Genomic DNA, 16,977 nt, shown 5'->3' with positions numbered 1-16,977 from the left:
TTTGGCAGAGGGTTTTACAATGCTTGAATTTGATGGTTTTACTCACTCTGGGTATTTCTTTGGCTGCTATTTACAAACAACTTCAGAGTCTATATACCTAGATAACTGAATTTTCTGTTACACAATCCTATGTTTCATTAGACTATATGAGACTACTGTTTCTGACCTGAAACATTAGAGATTTCTTAGAGGTTTTTCCTATATCTAAGAAAACTAAAATCCAGAGACTTTAAGAGTCTTAAACTAAAATTCACCTCAACTACGTTAAGACATTATATATTTTAATTAATATTTATTTTCCAGTCTGGAAATCTAAATAGACTATCACTATCGGTGAATATTCTAGATAGAACTTAAATGTCCCAGAAGTGGAAAACTCTATTATTTGCTCTATTTAGTTTAAGATAGATCATGAAATTTAACACTGAAATAGCCAAACAACAAACTTCAATGAAGAATCTCTAAGTCAAAAATCCTGGCTATAAAATGAGGATTCAGTTGATGTCACTTCATTCATCACTGCCCCTGCTTCTCACTTAATAGTCAAAGTATAGGAACTGAAGTTACATCTCCCACCCACATCTTGCACACCTCCACCTCCAATCAAGACTACGTCCTGAAGACACTGTCCAACACCAAATGCTGGTGGAATGGAGCAACAGGAATTCTCACTGCTGGTGGGAATGCAAATAGTACAGCCACTTTGGAAAACAGTTTGGGAGTTTCTTATAAAACCAAACGTAGGCTTATCATAATATCAAGAAATCATGCTCCTAAATATTTGCTCAAATGAGCTGAAATCTTATGTCCACACAAAATCCTACACACCAATATTTATAGCAGCTTTATTCATAAGTGTCAAAAATTGGAAGCAACCAAGATGTCCTTCAATAGGTGAGTGGATAAACAAACTGTGCTACATCCATGTAATGGAGTATCATTCGGTAATAAAAAAAAAAATCAACTATCAAGCTATGAAAAGACATGGGATAACTTTAAAGGCATACTGTTAAGTAAAAGAAGCCAGTCTGAAAATGTTACATATTATATGATTTCAACTATATGACATTCTGAAGAAAGCAAAAACTATAGAGACTTTAAAAAGATGAGTGGTTGCCAGGACTTCAAGAGGTGTATGGTGGAGGCAGTGGGGGAGGGAAGCAATGAACAGGTGGGACACAGGGCATTTTTAGTGCAGTGAAACTATTCTACATGATACCATAATGGTAGATATATGACATTATTATACATTTGTGGAAACTCTGAGAACTGTGCAATACAAAGAGTGAACCCTAATACAGACTATGAACTTTAGTTAATAAAACTGTATCAATACTGGTTCATCACTGTAACAAAAGTACCACCTTTTGCAAGCTTTTAATAATCGGCGAAATGGCAAATGGCGGGAGGGAGTATACGGGAGCTCTACTTTCTGAGTCATTTTTCTGCAACCCTAAAACTGCTCTAAAAAATAAAGCTATTAAAACAAAATAAGAACACTGTCTCATGAACTAGCTATTGACACAGAGAAATTTGTGTAAACCTTGTGTAAAACTACAAGGTTTAAATAATATGAAAAGCGAATACACAAATGCAATGATATTTCCCCCAAAACAAACACATGGTAACATTCATCCTAACTGTGAAACAAAAAGCAACATAAATGACCTTAACCCTGCGAAAAATAAAATTTGAAATATTCTTACCTGTCCTGCGACTGCTCTTCGTACATCCTCTCCTTGCCTTCTTTAAAGAGTCTTATTGCTCTTTTTGACTTTTTCATTAGACTATCAATGTAGATTTTAAAATATTCATTCTCACTGAGTTGGGCAAGTTTCTGGTTGTCGTCATATTTACTCAATATAAGTCTCAAATGCTGATATGTATCAGGTAAAATATCAAGTATATATGGTGGGCTATTCTTCAACTGGAGTTTGGGATTTTGGCACAGTCTGACCTAAAAGAAACAAAGACAGAAATAAAACACTTTCATGTGAACTGCAACACTTTCTTTCACAGAAGAGCTGAGAAAATCATCAAACTATGTACTATTTCTTTGCCTTGCATAATATACATTTTGATTTTAAAATTATCATCAGCAATCTACAAAGAATCTACATTCCCATCTGTTTTCATACAATTAAATACTATTCTCTTCTCTTCTCATTCAGTTTTTCTATGTCAGACCTTAACTTTCAACCCCAAAAGTTTTCATTCTCTCTTCAACATCCCATTGTTCACAGCTTAACAGAACACCTATGTGCTAATTATTATATAGCACTAACAGTCTCTTTTTTAAACAAAAATGAGGTAATGGGCCTCATCTGCTGGCCCATTTTAACATCTCACATTCAGAGATTGTTTTCCCAGCTAAAGCTCTTTGATAGATTTTAATTTACGTTTTGGTGTATTGTTCCCAAATCATGAGAAGACTAAAAACAGGTGCTCTTTTAATAACTGAATTATTAAGTAGTAAATGGGTGTCAGGTCAGAACAAGTCTTTTCCACCTCTTCACATTACATCCCAGGCCTAGAAACACATGTTACATAACGGTTCAGTCATTTCATCAGGTGCCACCCAACGGCTGGGGCGTTCAGGGCTGCCTGCATAACCATACCTTCTGCTAGCATGAAAAGGTAGTAATTCTACTACTACATTCACTTCTTTCTACATGTTCATGTGATTTAGTCATAAGTAATTTTACCCATCTCTCACTCTTACCCCTCCAATCACAGCATAAAGAACCATCCAATTAAACAACTGTTTAAATAAACTCATTGGGAATTGCACAAGTGTGTACATAGTGTAAAGGCACACACTCTTACAAAAGGCAATACGTACACATCAAAGCAGAGTTACTGAGAAGCTCATGAAGCATAAGCTTGAGGGTCCCTCAGACACTTGGCCCTCTTCTAAAGGTCTCGTCATACATTTTTTTTGTAAAGTTTTCAAGAGCAAGATATTTTACACACAATTAGTTAAGATTTCTGTATTTTTCCCAGTGCAATATCCCTTCTGTCAAACTTAACCTTCTGCTGGGTGGCACTGAAGGAGCTGGGGGCATTTCTGGAGTCTGGCTAATGGGAATTTGAGTTGAAATACACTTGGTTTGGCTTTGGTGGAAGGTACATGTAAGGAACGCAGTCACTTCTGGAACTAGTTAAATCACTGTCAGCAATTGTGATGAAAGAATGGCTTCGGGAATATTTCAAGTGTTCATGGTGCTGACCAGCCCAGCACAGGAGCAGGAAGGTCACGTTTAAATTTCGTAATTTGAATGTGTCCAATGGTACCCAGAATTGGAGGCATACGTGGGCAATGGAAGAGAATCAAAGTGCAAAGTGTACAGAGGGCTTCCCTGGTGGCACAGTGGTTAAGAATCTGCCTGCCAATGCAGGGGACACAGTTTCGAGCCCTGGTGCAGGAAGATCCCACATGCCGCGGAGCAACTAAGCCCGTGCGTCACAACTACTGAGCCTGCGCTCTAGAGCCCGAGAACCACCACAACTGAAGCCCGCGCACCTAGAGCCCGTGCTCTGCAACAAAGAGTAGCCCCCACTCACGGCAACTAGAGAAAGCCCACGCGCAGCAACGAACACCCAATGAAGCTAAAAATAAATAAATTAATTAAATAAATTTTAAAAAATAGTAAGTGTACAGAGTCTAGATTATTTCTCTGATGTTTGTGGACTTAACCATTTCTTTTAATGGTCTTTCTTTTCATACCCAATTTTGTATTTGTACTTTTTTCTTTAAAAGGACCACTCTAAATTTCAGGTTCCACAAAAACATGGATCCACTTTTGGGTACTCATAAAAGTGCCCCGGCCAAATGAAAAAGAGCTGAACATTAATAATTTCAAGAACCACAAACACAATAAATCAAGGAAATGACAAATGAAAAAGTACTCTTAAACTTACTTTCTCACTTGCTTCCTTTGAGAAATGACCATATCTTTTGTGGGGGAAAAAAGTCTGGCTCAAACTATCAAGCATCAGCCCCTAATTTAAGACAAGCATTTCTCACATTAACTAAGTGTACTCCACTTTGTACACAGTGCCTAAAGCAGAACTGTCTAGCATACAGTACAGAACTAATAAATGGATGTATAGATGGTTGGTTGATTGATTCTGAAAGTCTTTATATGTATGTTTACACACAGATGTTATTATATTACTTCCTTATTTTCATGATTGAACTATATAATAGTATTTTCTCCCCTAAAGACAGATGAAGTCCCAAATATATCAATGATTTAACAAATCTTGCTTGAAACAAGATGGTTTTTCAATTCTTAAAACTAAAAGATAATATCACGAGTACACACAAATTTCAAAAGTATCACCACCAACATCCTACAGCAGGCAGTTTAATTTCAGCAACATAAAACTTGGTACAACATGTCGCAGACTGATAAATTATTAACTTGTAGTTAGGGGGCTAGGCAACTTTAAATTCATTTCCTCCAGCTGGTGAATTTTTTAACTGATAAATAAAAATATTTTTCAGACATTCCAAATCACTGTTCTTTAATAGATTCTTTTAAATGGTACAGATTTTTAATTTACTATATGCTACCTCGCCTTTTTCTCATTTGTTTTATTTAAATTAAAATTCTATCTGAGTATTGATTTATTCAGTAAAATTGTTTGAATAACTACTATATACCAGGTACTGAGCTTAGTGCCAGGAAATTATAGATGACTAGAGCATACTTCATGCCTCAAGGAGTCTGGCAGAAGAGACCTAGTTCTCTATAATTAACTTAGGAGCAATGTAATTCTTGCTCTAAGGGATCTTAGTGAAGATCCTGTCCAATCCATTCATTTTTCAGATAAAGAAACTAAGAACTACAAAGATTAAGGCGACTATTGAAAAATCATTAATCCAACACAAGTGTCTGCATCTTATGAATCTCAGCCTGATCTTCCTTCTAACTATATCACAATTTAATTAGAATTAGGCATATAACTAATGATCCCTGGCTAAACTCATTTACATTTTTATTTTACTCCATTTGCAAATTTACAGGAACTTGAGGACCCATTTGTTAATTCTACAAACGTTTATATGTCAGGCATTGTTTCGGGCCCTATGGAGTACAGCAATGAATAAATCACACACCTGTCCTCAAGGAGTGTTCTGGTGAAAAAGACTGGTGGCTTAGAAAAGAATGACAGGAGAATCAGAGTGCTATAATGGAGGAGACTACAAAGTGCTAGAGGAGGAATGAAGCAGACACATCTACGTGGCAGGGCCATGAAAGGCATACCTAAATTTGCAAAAGGAATATTCCAGGCAAAGGGATGTGCAGAGGCTTGAGAGGCCCCAGAGAGTAGGGTGTGTGAACAGCAGTCAGTGCAGTCATTCTAAAAGGTGGGGGCATAGGAGCCCCTGGGTGAGTGGAATGAGGAGATCTTCAATAGGCTAGAGTCAGTTCATCAAGGCCTTTGTAGGCCACACAGTTTTTCTAAATCTGCACTTGGGCAAGTGCAATATAAAATGCTGAACTACTACTGCATGCCGCTGACTGGGCAGTTCATCAGTCGGATTAGTATTAAACTGTGATTTATGTCAACTCTTGCCGAAAATTGCCGAAAATGAATAACCCTATGCCAGGACTATGACTTCCTAGCAGGTCAAATTCAATTCAATTCAATAAATATTTATTGAGTGCCTGCTATGTGCAAGGAACTGCAAAAGCCAGGGTGAGAAAAATTGCTTTTCCAAAACCAGTATTTTAAGGAGAAAAATCAAGCTCACCATTTAAGGTTCAAGTTCAGATTCGAATGAGTCAGACTTCTAGAAATATCGAAGTCACTCCCTAGAATGAAAGCGGGTCCCAACACAGGAGAGCTTTCACAAAGAACACATCTACAGTCACATTACACACTGATGGACTTTTTAGGGCACCAACTGGTACATTAAAGGATTGGTTCATTACTCTTTGCTTTTGAACTAAAAGGTAAAACATTTAATATTGGAATTGGGCTAAAAATTCCATTATAGTCATTGGCTCAAAGGATTTTAGAGTTAAAGAGGACCTTGGAGGTCACCAAGACCAACTCCTTACTTGTTACATAACAATACTTAAACACAGAAATGGAACTTAGTTAAGTTTACTGCTCAGAACCCTGCTGTCTGGACTTACAAGTCAGGCACTCTCTCCATAACAGTAGACAACTGCCTGATGTATTTCTTGAAAATGTATTTAAAGATTTTTAGGGCTTCCCTGGTGGCGCAGTGGTTGTGAGTACGCCTGCCGATGCAGGGGACGTGGGTTCGTGCCCCGGTCTGGGAGGATCCCACATGCCACGGAGCAGCTGGGCCCGTGAGCCATGGCCGCTGAGCCTGCAAGTCCGGAGCCTGTACTCCGCAACGGGAGAGGCCACAACGGTGGGAGGCCCGCGAACCGCAAAAAAAAAAAAAAAAGATTTTTAAGTAGACCTCTCTGTATATGTCTATATATGCATCGTCTCACATACATAAAAAAAATATATTTTATATTTAATATGGCACTACATGTGTATTTCAGTAAATACATGAATATGTATTCACATACATAAAATATATATTCAATCATATCAAAGCAAAGGCACAAATATAAACACAGGATTTACTAGGGCTACAAGAATCTTCAAAGCCATTAATTATTCTGGAACACTCTTGCATTTAAACAGTTTCCTGAATGTGCTTTAATTAAAATTTCCAGCCAAAAGGTAACAAAGAAGTATTAGGTCAGCTAACATATTTTCTGCAAACAAGGTTCAAACCAGACCCTGAAACCTATGAAAGAAATTCTACTGAAGCAAATGGAAACTTCAACAGTAAGGAATTGTGCGCATACCATAAAAGACTTTCATTATAAAACACACCTCACCTCATGGAGCATTCAGTTATATTAAATCATGTATTGTATCTGCGAAATGAAATATCCCATTTTTTAAAGACAGTATGGGAAGCCTGAAAGAATCCCTTGTTTGTGCTCCTCAGGTAACTGCTGTAAGAGATTCCTTATTGCAGTTACTTAAAAATATGTCATTATGACAAAAAGTATCTGTGAGTTCTTTGGGTTCTTTACAGTTTAGTTCAGCAAATCACACCACTAAGTATATAAAAGCATAAAAACTTATACAGCATAAAATTTAAAAAATATAAAAATAAAGCAGAACTCTTTCTACATAGAATATTAATTGGGCAAAACAAGAAGGTTAGCATATAACTGGTTATGAGTCTAGAAATTAATCATAGCAGGATTTGGGGGAAACTACCAATTCTTTTATGGTTTTCAAAGAAGGTTTCAAAGAAGAAAGACACCTTTAACCTTTATAACCTTTTATAACCTTTATAACCTTTATAACCTCTTTATAACATTTTTATTGTTATAAGAAGCACCATTAAATAACTGACTAGTTGTAATTAAGATGTCAATTGTGTATTCATTTGTTCACATATCTATCTTACTGGTCTATCTCCATCACCTAATGTAGGATCTTGCATATAGTAGATGCGCAATAAATATTTGATGGAGGAAAGGAGGAAAGGAACAAGTTACGGAGGAACCTCTCAGAAGTAAAGTAATATTACAAACAGGATGTCCATACCTATATTGAATAAACCTGTCTACAAATGAATACAAAGCTTGGGAAAGAACTTGATCATTTCAAATATAGGGGGTAAAGATCCTTTTGATTTACTTCTCTTGGAAAGAGGAAGATTCAAGCAGCGTGCTTGAATCTTCATACCATAAACATAGGCATCAGAACCAAACAAACCTGGGATCTAGCCCTGCCAATTACTAGCTTTACAACCGTGGGCCAGTTTCTTCTTCTGGAAACCATGAAAACTTCTAAAGATGTTACAAATTCTCAGAAGAGGAAATATAAAGTGCTCTGCACAATACCTGACACATACTGGGCACTGGCAACTTTTTAGGATATCTTCACCTTCCATATTATACCACAACATGGCAAAATCCCTGCAGGTTTTGCAAAGATGTGAGAATTAGACCAAGGGCACTGGCCGCCTTGTTGGAGATCATTAAGAGTTCTGTTTTTAGTTCCTAAAGTTTGTTATACTACCTGAAATCCTTAAAAACTCTCCTGTCTTGTACAGAATAGGAGCAGATAAGGCTAATAAGCCCAGGTCACTACTCCTGATTTGGAATCAGTACATAGGTACTCAGCTGATCTGGAATCATTTGAAAGGTAGAATACTTAAGAACTATTTTTTGTAATTCCTATTAGAAAACAGTGTGAGCTTAACAATTATTTAAATGTTAATATGTTAAAAAGCTAAAAATTTAGTCGGATATTTTCAAAATGCTTCTTTAAGTACTAGGAGAAAATCAGCACTTACAAATACATTTAAAAATATCTTAAATATATGCCCAAGCAGAGTAGATAAAAACAGCATTGTGGCATCATCTAAGTCACAGCATGTTTTTAAGGTGATCTTAATATAAAGGCTCAGGACTGATTTCCATTTCAAGTTTTTACTTATTTATGCACTTAATTGCTATAAAGCTAGTTTAAATATATATTGTTTAATTCTATAATATACAATTTTAAAACATGATTTAGACGTTACGAATGTTACAAGCTAAATCACTTCTTGACAACCCAACATAAAATTTAAAAATTCCCCAAAACTTCTCTGTATATTTTCTTACTTCCCTCTTATCTAAGTGGAAGTTTCAGTTATCTACCAAGGATTACCCTTCTACTTGTTCTTAGCCTCTCCTTCTCACATTGTAATCCAGGATGCCACTTCATCAATTATTTCTTCTTCCCTTACATCTTAAATCACTCCCTACCTACATTCCTTCCCCTTAATCCATGAACTTCTCCAATAGCACCTACACACAAAGTTATGCTCTGCTCAAACCCTCAAGCTATCTATCAGAACTTTCTTTCTTTACACTAGTTGTCCCAGTTCTAGAACAATTTTTAAATAATCCACATACGCGTTTTCATCTAGCTGTCACATAAGCAAAACTACACTGAAAGATCAACAATGGACTCGACTCGAGACATTCAATGACTTCTTGAACTTTCATTCGGCTTGGTTTTCTCCATTTGAACTTGGTTTTCTCAGACTTTGAAACTAGATCCTCATTAAAGCTATCTCTACTCAGGAAATCAGTATGCTCTCATTCTTTTCCTATCTGTCTCATCACTGTTCTTTGCAGGATTCCCTTTCCTTCACTGCCATCTAATTATAGATACACACCCGATACAGCCGAGAATTCCAATCTCTAACTTTTTCTCCACCTCTCACCTTCTATTCTGCCCTCCAACTCTCTTGTTGTTCTATAGCTTGAAATGCTGCTTCTATGGGCATATCTACCAAACATATGTCTCTAGTTTCAACTTCTCTCTTTAACTGCACATTCAATTTTCTGACTTCAAAATGGATTTCACTCTGGCAAGTCAAACTCCACATGGCCAAAAAACAAACTTATCATGCACCAGCCCCCAAGCTTCCTCTTTTTCTTCCTATGTACCTTACCTCATTAAGGGCATCACTGCCTTTAGAGTCAACTAAGCTGAAAACCTCAAGAATCACTTTCACTTCAACTTCTTGTTCATCCTCTATCTCTGAAGGGTCACCAGGACCTTAGATTTTACTCCAAAATGCCTCCCACGTTTGAACCAACACTTGCTTAATCTACTGTCAATTCTCTAACTCAGCCCTTCGTTATTTCTTGCGCAGTCTGTTTTAATTCCTCTTGATCATTATTCCTACTTTTAAGGGTTTCTTTTTGTCTCTTAATTCATCCTTTCTAGAGTCAAGACAGTAATTTACCACAGCATAGCCTTGACTTTCTCTCACTCTGCTCAAACATCTCAGTGTTTCTCGGCCTACCAAATAAAGTCCAAATTCCTTGACAAAACAGTCAAAGCCTCTTCATCTTTCTCCAACTAACCTTCTTTCACTCAGCAATCTCCCTTTACTCATCATTCCTTCTGTCTGATGTGTCCTCACTTCACTGGAATCCAAAGCATCCTCTAAAAAATAGCTGGATAATACCTCCACTATGCTGCATTCTACACCAACTTTTCACCCCAGCAAGCAACACATCTACCAGATGCTGTGTTACAGCACTTTATTTACACCGTATTACAGCACTTAACTACACCCTACAGGATAACATGGTTATCTATGATTCTCTATCTTTCCATACTTAGGACATGATAAATGAATGATGAAATAAATAGATAGCATAGAAAGCAACTCTGAAAGAAAGGAAGAAATTGATTCAAAATCTGAATGGTTAAAATTCTATAGGATTTAAAAGATAATAACTGATTAAGGCTTCTGCTAAATGTGTGCTCCATATCACACAGATAAAAACCCAGGGAACTCTTGGGAGGATTCCTTTAAATCTTTTACTTTATCCAAAAGCTTTACCTAGAAGTGATAAGAGGCAAACTTTGGGATCACTCCATTTATCTAAGCACAAATCAGAATCTAACTCAGTAGTAAACAAAATAAGCCAGACACGTAATATGTTACCATATCAAGGTCTACTAGGGCCCATGATTCTGCTAATATAGAACAACCTAACTAAGGAAAAAGAAATATGTGAAGAATAATTCAAATAAATGATATTCCCTGTTCCAAGGGCCCAAGGACAGTGATATTCTCAAACCGAACAAACATAAACAATAGGCATCCTAAACCTAAATGCTATTCCACATGCAATATTTTTCAGAGGTGTGAGTAATTCAACTCAGAAGAGAATACTTACTCTTATTTTTTAATAGCTGCATATAATTTAAGCATTTTTGATTGACAAACTTTAAAATATATTATGGTTGAAGTGACATTATAAAGATAGAGAATAAATTATATTCCAAGCTTGGCAAATGTACTAAATGTACTGAGGGTTAAAAGCAGGAAAAGGCTGTTTGGTATCATCACTTTTTAAATGTTTTTAAAACTCTTTCGGTAATGTAATTTCAAATGAATGACAAGGACAGCAAGACAAAAACGTAGGCAGGTACTCAACTTGCTTTGCCCTTTAGCATCAATTAATTACTCTTTAGTTTCCTGAACATCCATGTACGCTCAGTACATTCAGTATCTATTAGATGGAAAACTGTTTCTTCCACTTTCCATCACCTGGCTAAGATGCTTGTGAAAACCATGTACAGGAACCTCACATTAATAAATCATCATTCCTACCATACTGATTAGCAATCATTTCCTTACCCTCACCACAGCATCTCCAACAAGAGTACAATAATGCTATTCCTAAAGGCAGTGGCCAGCAGAATCCAGACAGACAACAGTCTGAGCAGTGGCCAGAAAAACAAGACAGATGTTCTCGACTGCTCCCACTGTACTTTGTATAGGTCTGTATTACAGCCCCTTCCATACTACATGGCAATTATCCACTTACATGCCTGGCTCTGATGCTGGTCTCTGAGCTCCATGACAGGTCAAGGGCAGAGTTATATCTTGTATAGCTTTGCATCCCCAGGTAATAAGCACTTCATAGAAACACAGTAGGTCCTCAAGAAATGTTTAAGTGTTTAAGAACCTCCATCTCTGTAAGAGCTTTGGAACAGACTCCACATTTCAGGTGTATTTGAACCTTGCTGTGTATTCATGAGTAATAGTTCTGTCACTATATCAAACAGGCAACTACTGACCTGAAGAGTTTGGGGTCAGCTATTGACTTACACTGACATGTAGAACTAAAACCAGAAAATATGCCTAAATGAGATGCTTTGGGATATGCTACTATTCTTTTTCTCAATAAATGCACTCTGCTAAGTCTGTGCCACTGATGTTTTCTTACAAAACACTTTACATCTTACAAGGAACACAGCTGAGCAATTACTCCCTCCCACTCTCAGTGACCTTGTATAGAAAGCCTGCCCTCTGAAAACATAACAATTAGTTGGAACTGGAATTTCAGTTGACTGTTTTAAATTCTAGAGGCCAGGGAATGGTGTAACTACACATTTCCCCTACAGTCTAAGACTGTTTCACTGCCCTGTGAGATGTTGTTTTACTTTATAAGTGGCTGAGACGACACGCTGTACTTGGAGTTTGTTTACAATTTTACACTTCTAAGATTTGACCTTGTTGCAGAGGCTTCATAAAGAAAAAATGCCAAATGCTTAACCTTGCCTTTCACATAACTACCAGTTAGATTTGAAAGTTACTATTTTCTGTTATTCAGAAGCTAAACTCCTACTATTGCAGTTATTTTACAAAACAGGTAATGTGTCAAGGGATTCACTTTGGGACTAATAATAAAGTTCCTGATGTAATCACCAGGACAGTGTTGATATCATGAACCACTTCCTTCACCACTGACAAGGCAGGAAAGACAAACACATGTGGGTGATCCTTCTGCATTACACAAATAAAATAGACTTTCCAAATAGTAATTATCAATGCTTTTTTATTACTGTGAGATAGAGTAGCGATAAACATACTGAACTCTTCTAAAATGATTTATATGGTTTCCCTCCACAAAGCCCACGAATGCATTCATAAATGAACACAACAATTTTCAGCCTTGACAAATAATGAAGACAAATAGGGAAAGCCACACAATGCACCTCTGGCCAACACCGATACCCGCATTCCACTAAGCAGAGACTTTAGGTAGTAGATTTCCTTGTGAGTCAAGTTTCTCAATTGGAGAGGCTAAACACAAACCCGTGAAAGGGTTAACAAAACAAACAATGGCAGAAGCTTAACTATCAAATAACCATCTATTTTACCATAACCCATGGTGAAATAATTAAAAGAGGAGAAAACTTAGGTTAACAATCGGTTACAGACCAAAATTACACACACATTTTTTAATGTTTCAAAAATAATGACTCTATATTACCTACAGTTTACCACTTCTTATATAAATCTTTTTCATTTGATGTTCTAACATTTACTCACAATTGTACAAATTCTGACAACTCAAAGGGGTGGGGAGAGAGGAGCAGCTCCCTGGTAGAATCTGACCCATTTTTGCCCACTCATATAACAGATAAGTTAAAGAAAAACCTTGAATCTCCTTCTCTTATGCCCAACTAATGGTTCAGGCATGAGAGTGACCTTAAATTGCTTACTCCTTAGAAAAGCAAAGACAGCTAGTATTGTGCCTGTCAAATATACACAATTTTTCCAACTGCATGCCCCTCATTCTTAAGTATCCAATGCTAAAATCAAAACCTGACCTCAAGCAGCAAGTTGCAATGTTCTGACACTATGACATCATTCTGTCTGGAGCACTCTAATATCACAATTTGAATAAATTGGCAGAAGCTTAAATAGGTCACACTGAATCCTAAAACTAAGGATATTTATCTAACAAAAATATTCTGGCTCTGCCTTTAGCATCACCAGCCATATAACGCCAGGTCTATTGTTCATCTACCCATCTGTGCTTCTCATAAGGAGAAATGAAAATAAAGTAAATCTTATCCCCTTCCTGTATTGCTAATACCACTGACAGTGGCTTTTTGCGGCAAATATTTGAACACTGTTACAAACCAAAGTAAAGTTGACTGCTACCATATGACTTTGTGAAGGCTTTAGCACACACCTACAAAGAAATATTTTTTTAAACCTCCATTTCTGCAGTTATAAAGACATCAAGAGCCCTGCATCAACTAACTTTATAATTAGCCCCAAATATGTATGAAACAAAACCATAAGGCGCTACAAACATTTACCAATATATAGGGTACAGTACTACTGCTTCAAGAGCAAAACTATTAATTTTGCACAGCAGCATGCTACATCTTAATTATATTTATTTCATAATCCTACTTAGTAAAATAGGACACAGCTACAGTTTTCTCTATAGACCCCTGTGAAGTATTCAGGTTGCCTAGACTTCTCTGGGCACTGACAGCCAGCATTATTTCTTCTTGTAACATTGTAGTTCATCTGAAAGCAACATGCAGAAACCACAGAAGTTTCTGATACTCTCAGTCCCACCACCTCCATCATAAATTTTCCTTTCACAATAAACAATGTGCAATCAAAAAGGTTTCCTGTTTCAAAATGGAATAGATGAAAGAAACTGTAACTCTATCATTAACAACAGCAAAAAAGTTCCTTAATGAAGATGAATTCTCAAAGATGAAAATGGAAACTCTCAAACACTGCTTCCTCACTTAAGGACTAATCTGGTTCTTTCCCCAGTTATCATTCTCAGCGTCATACATTGTGGTTGTCATGAGTGGTCCGTCAGAGACTTTTCTTAAATTACTTGTATACAGTCTTTTGTTATCTAACAGCAAGACAACCTTACATAAAATATAACAAACACATCCAAATTATTCTATGCCATGCACCAACAAAGATCAGCCAACAGTAAAAACTTTGCATGTCTGAGTCATGTAGAGGAACTTTGAACCTTGAAGAGTAGGACAAAAGGTAAAAAAACAAGTCTTAGCTCTGAACCCAACTTTTCTAAACACCCAGAGCAGATATAAGAAAGATGGTCAATCCAAAGCAAAAGATTGTTGTTACAACAATAATTAGTATTAAGTAACAGTACAAATAAAACTGGAGAAACCAGCCACATCCAGGGTCAACCCTGCTGTGTACAGACACGGTCAGACAAAACTTACCACTTTGTCCATGAGTTTCCAAGTTTTCTCCACAGTCCTGCGATCTGCTGCTGCTTGCTTAGGGGGTCCAACTGCATCTTGAATAGCATCAATAATACCCAAAATTCGTCCTTTTCGGGGGTTTCCTCCTCGACCACCAGGGTTTCTGCCATTCATAGAATTTGCCATCTGGAATCTTAGTTCTCTGAAAGGGAAATTTAAAAAAAAAAAAAAAAGTTAGTTGGTCATGAAAATATTTACCCAACAGAAAACAGGTTAACTTGTACACACTACATACTCCTCCATCAGTGAGAACAAAATCCAGGGCCCCAGATTCAACTTTTCAATAGCGTGTGAATTTACACTCTCAATCTTTACACACAACAAACAGGTTTAGTAGCAATGACCTTAGATTTGTTTTTGGAACACTAAGAGTTAAAGATGCAAGTAATGAAGGCTTGATTAATACCAAACTCATAACAATAAAAACATATAGATTTCCTCCAACTAGATAAGAACACACTGTTCTGTTTTTCCCCTCCCTGCCTTAATCCCAATTCAAAAGACTAGAACTGAAGCCCCCAGAAAATATTTTGGAAGCCTCCCTCAAAAGCCGCACTTTCACTCTGTTAGATTTCGTCAAGTTATATAAACGTTAAGATACTTCTACAGGAGCTTAAGGGGCACGTCTGCTGTCAACAAAGGCTTAGGACTTGGATTTTACCCGCTAAAACCACCAACTACGGACTCATGAACATGGACACACGAACACACAGTTCTTCAGCCAACGCGGTTGAGGAGTTGCGCCCAAGTTAAGAGCCATATAAACCAACACACAAATAACCCATTTTAAAAGAGAATGAGAAACTGACAAGAGCGGGCACAGAAAGGAGGAGAGAGTTCACTTCTTTCGCTCCTCGCCTCTGGTCTCATCCAAGTGGGGTGGGGGTAAGGGGTCCAAAGCTTTGTTTCGGGACATCTGTGCCTCCTCCCGGCTCAGGCCCCTCCCCTGCCACTCTCGGATCACAGCTGGGGGAGGAAGGTGGACAGAGAAAGGACAAAGTATCGCCTCGCGCCTACAGCGCCCACAGCCCGGTCCGTCTCGGGCGCTGTGCGCTCGGCTCCCCGGGTTGCCTGCAATCCCAGCCGCCCGTCTCCCTTTACTCTCTCTTCCTCCCTCCCTGGCCCTGCCCAGGTCCGGGCTTTAAATACCCCTCTTCAAACTGTGACGGCGGCGGCGACAGCAGCTGGAAGCCGGGGCTGTCCCCTCTTCCTCTGTGGCCCGCGCCTGGCTGCCCCTGGGCCCCCAAGGCGGAAAGCAGCGTCGAGCCTCCCCCGCGCCCCCTTCCCTCCAGGCCTCTCGGCGCAGTAGCTGCCCAGAGACACGCGTGTGCGCGGGTCTGACTCTACGCGCACGAGCCCAGGGTGCGTGGGCAGCCCGGGCAGGGAGTGTGTAATTGCCGTGAAAACCCCGCTCCAAAGGAAGGAGTGACCCAGAGCACCGGCCATCGAGACAGGGAAACGCAACAATTACCGTCAAGACCAGTCCACGCCCGCTTTCCCCTCCCGCCCGACTCTCGGGGAGGCCGCGGGACGCTGCAGCAGCACTAGCCGGAGGGAAGAGACCACTCGCTCGCCACCCCACCCCTGTAGGATACACACACAGAGAGCCAGGGGCGGGGCGGGGCCGGGGGCGGGGCCTCGCGCTACGGGACCAATCCCGAGCACCCGTGCCCTACCCGACAGCGGGCGGTGCCAATGGGCGAGAGGCGCCCGTCCTCCTCGCACTACCACCCGGTCCACGTCTCCCACAGTACACAATGGCCCCAGAGGAAGGCCGGTTCGCCGCACGTCCCAAATGGAAAGGGATTCGGAGAAAAATGGCGGGACTGGACTCACCCGAGAAAGAAAGTGGAAAAGGGAAAGGAAATGAAAGAAAGGATGCAAGGCACTAGGGAATTGACCAATAAGGAGTGGGCGGGTGGGCGTGAGCGTTGGGAACCGGAGCCAAAGCGGACTCCGGCTAAAAGGCGGGACTTCCTGCTTCGCTCACTTTCCTAGTCTTTTGTTTCATAGCAACAGAGTAGTGGTTGAGAGGGTGTTGCTTCTTTACTCTGGGCGGATCCGAGGCTGAAGAATTCATCTCCCTAGGGCTGCCAAACTCTTCTACCCAGGACAGCAGCCAAACAGGTCTAAGGCATGGCTTCTAAGAGTTGACTGCCGAAAACAGAGCAAACAGTCACTCAGCTTCTAAGATGAAGTATAAGCCTTTCATAGAATAGACTAGACTAGGGTTGACACCTGATTGCCAATCAAAACTTCCTAAATTTCTGAGTGTGTTTCCCTTTTACTGTTAGTTTTAAAGAATTGCTGATCAAACATCAGGTTGATGAA

At 39.0% G+C, this 16,977-nt stretch overlaps 1 protein-coding gene across 2 annotated transcripts in view; it reads right to left on the bottom strand.

The window, feature by feature from the left end:
• CBLB (Cbl proto-oncogene B) overlaps positions 1–16,226 on the bottom strand; it is a 208,584-nt gene extending 192,358 nt beyond the window's left edge. For both annotated transcript variants that reach the window (XM_024735359.1, XM_024735360.1), the window contains exons 1-3: positions 16,118–16,226; positions 14,605–14,788; positions 1,707–1,957 (exon numbers count right to left, since the gene is read on the bottom strand). In XM_024735359.1, coding sequence (XP_024591127.1) covers positions 1,707–1,957; positions 14,605–14,772 — 419 coding nt within the window. In that variant the 5' untranslated portion in view covers positions 14,773–14,788; positions 16,118–16,226. The remainder of the gene's footprint in view (positions 1–1,706; positions 1,958–14,604; positions 14,789–16,117) is intronic.
• Positions 16,227–16,977: the final 751 nt, after the last annotated feature.

The sequence above is a fragment of the Neophocaena asiaeorientalis genome, unplaced genomic scaffold, assembly GCF_003031525.2.
Source record: "Neophocaena asiaeorientalis asiaeorientalis breed wild unplaced genomic scaffold, Neophocaena_asiaeorientalis_V1.1 scaffold136, whole genome shotgun sequence".
In the NCBI taxonomy this organism is placed as follows: Eukaryota; Metazoa; Chordata; class Mammalia; order Artiodactyla; family Phocoenidae; genus Neophocaena; species Neophocaena asiaeorientalis.
This window is presented reverse-complemented; position numbering and strand designations above follow the sequence as displayed.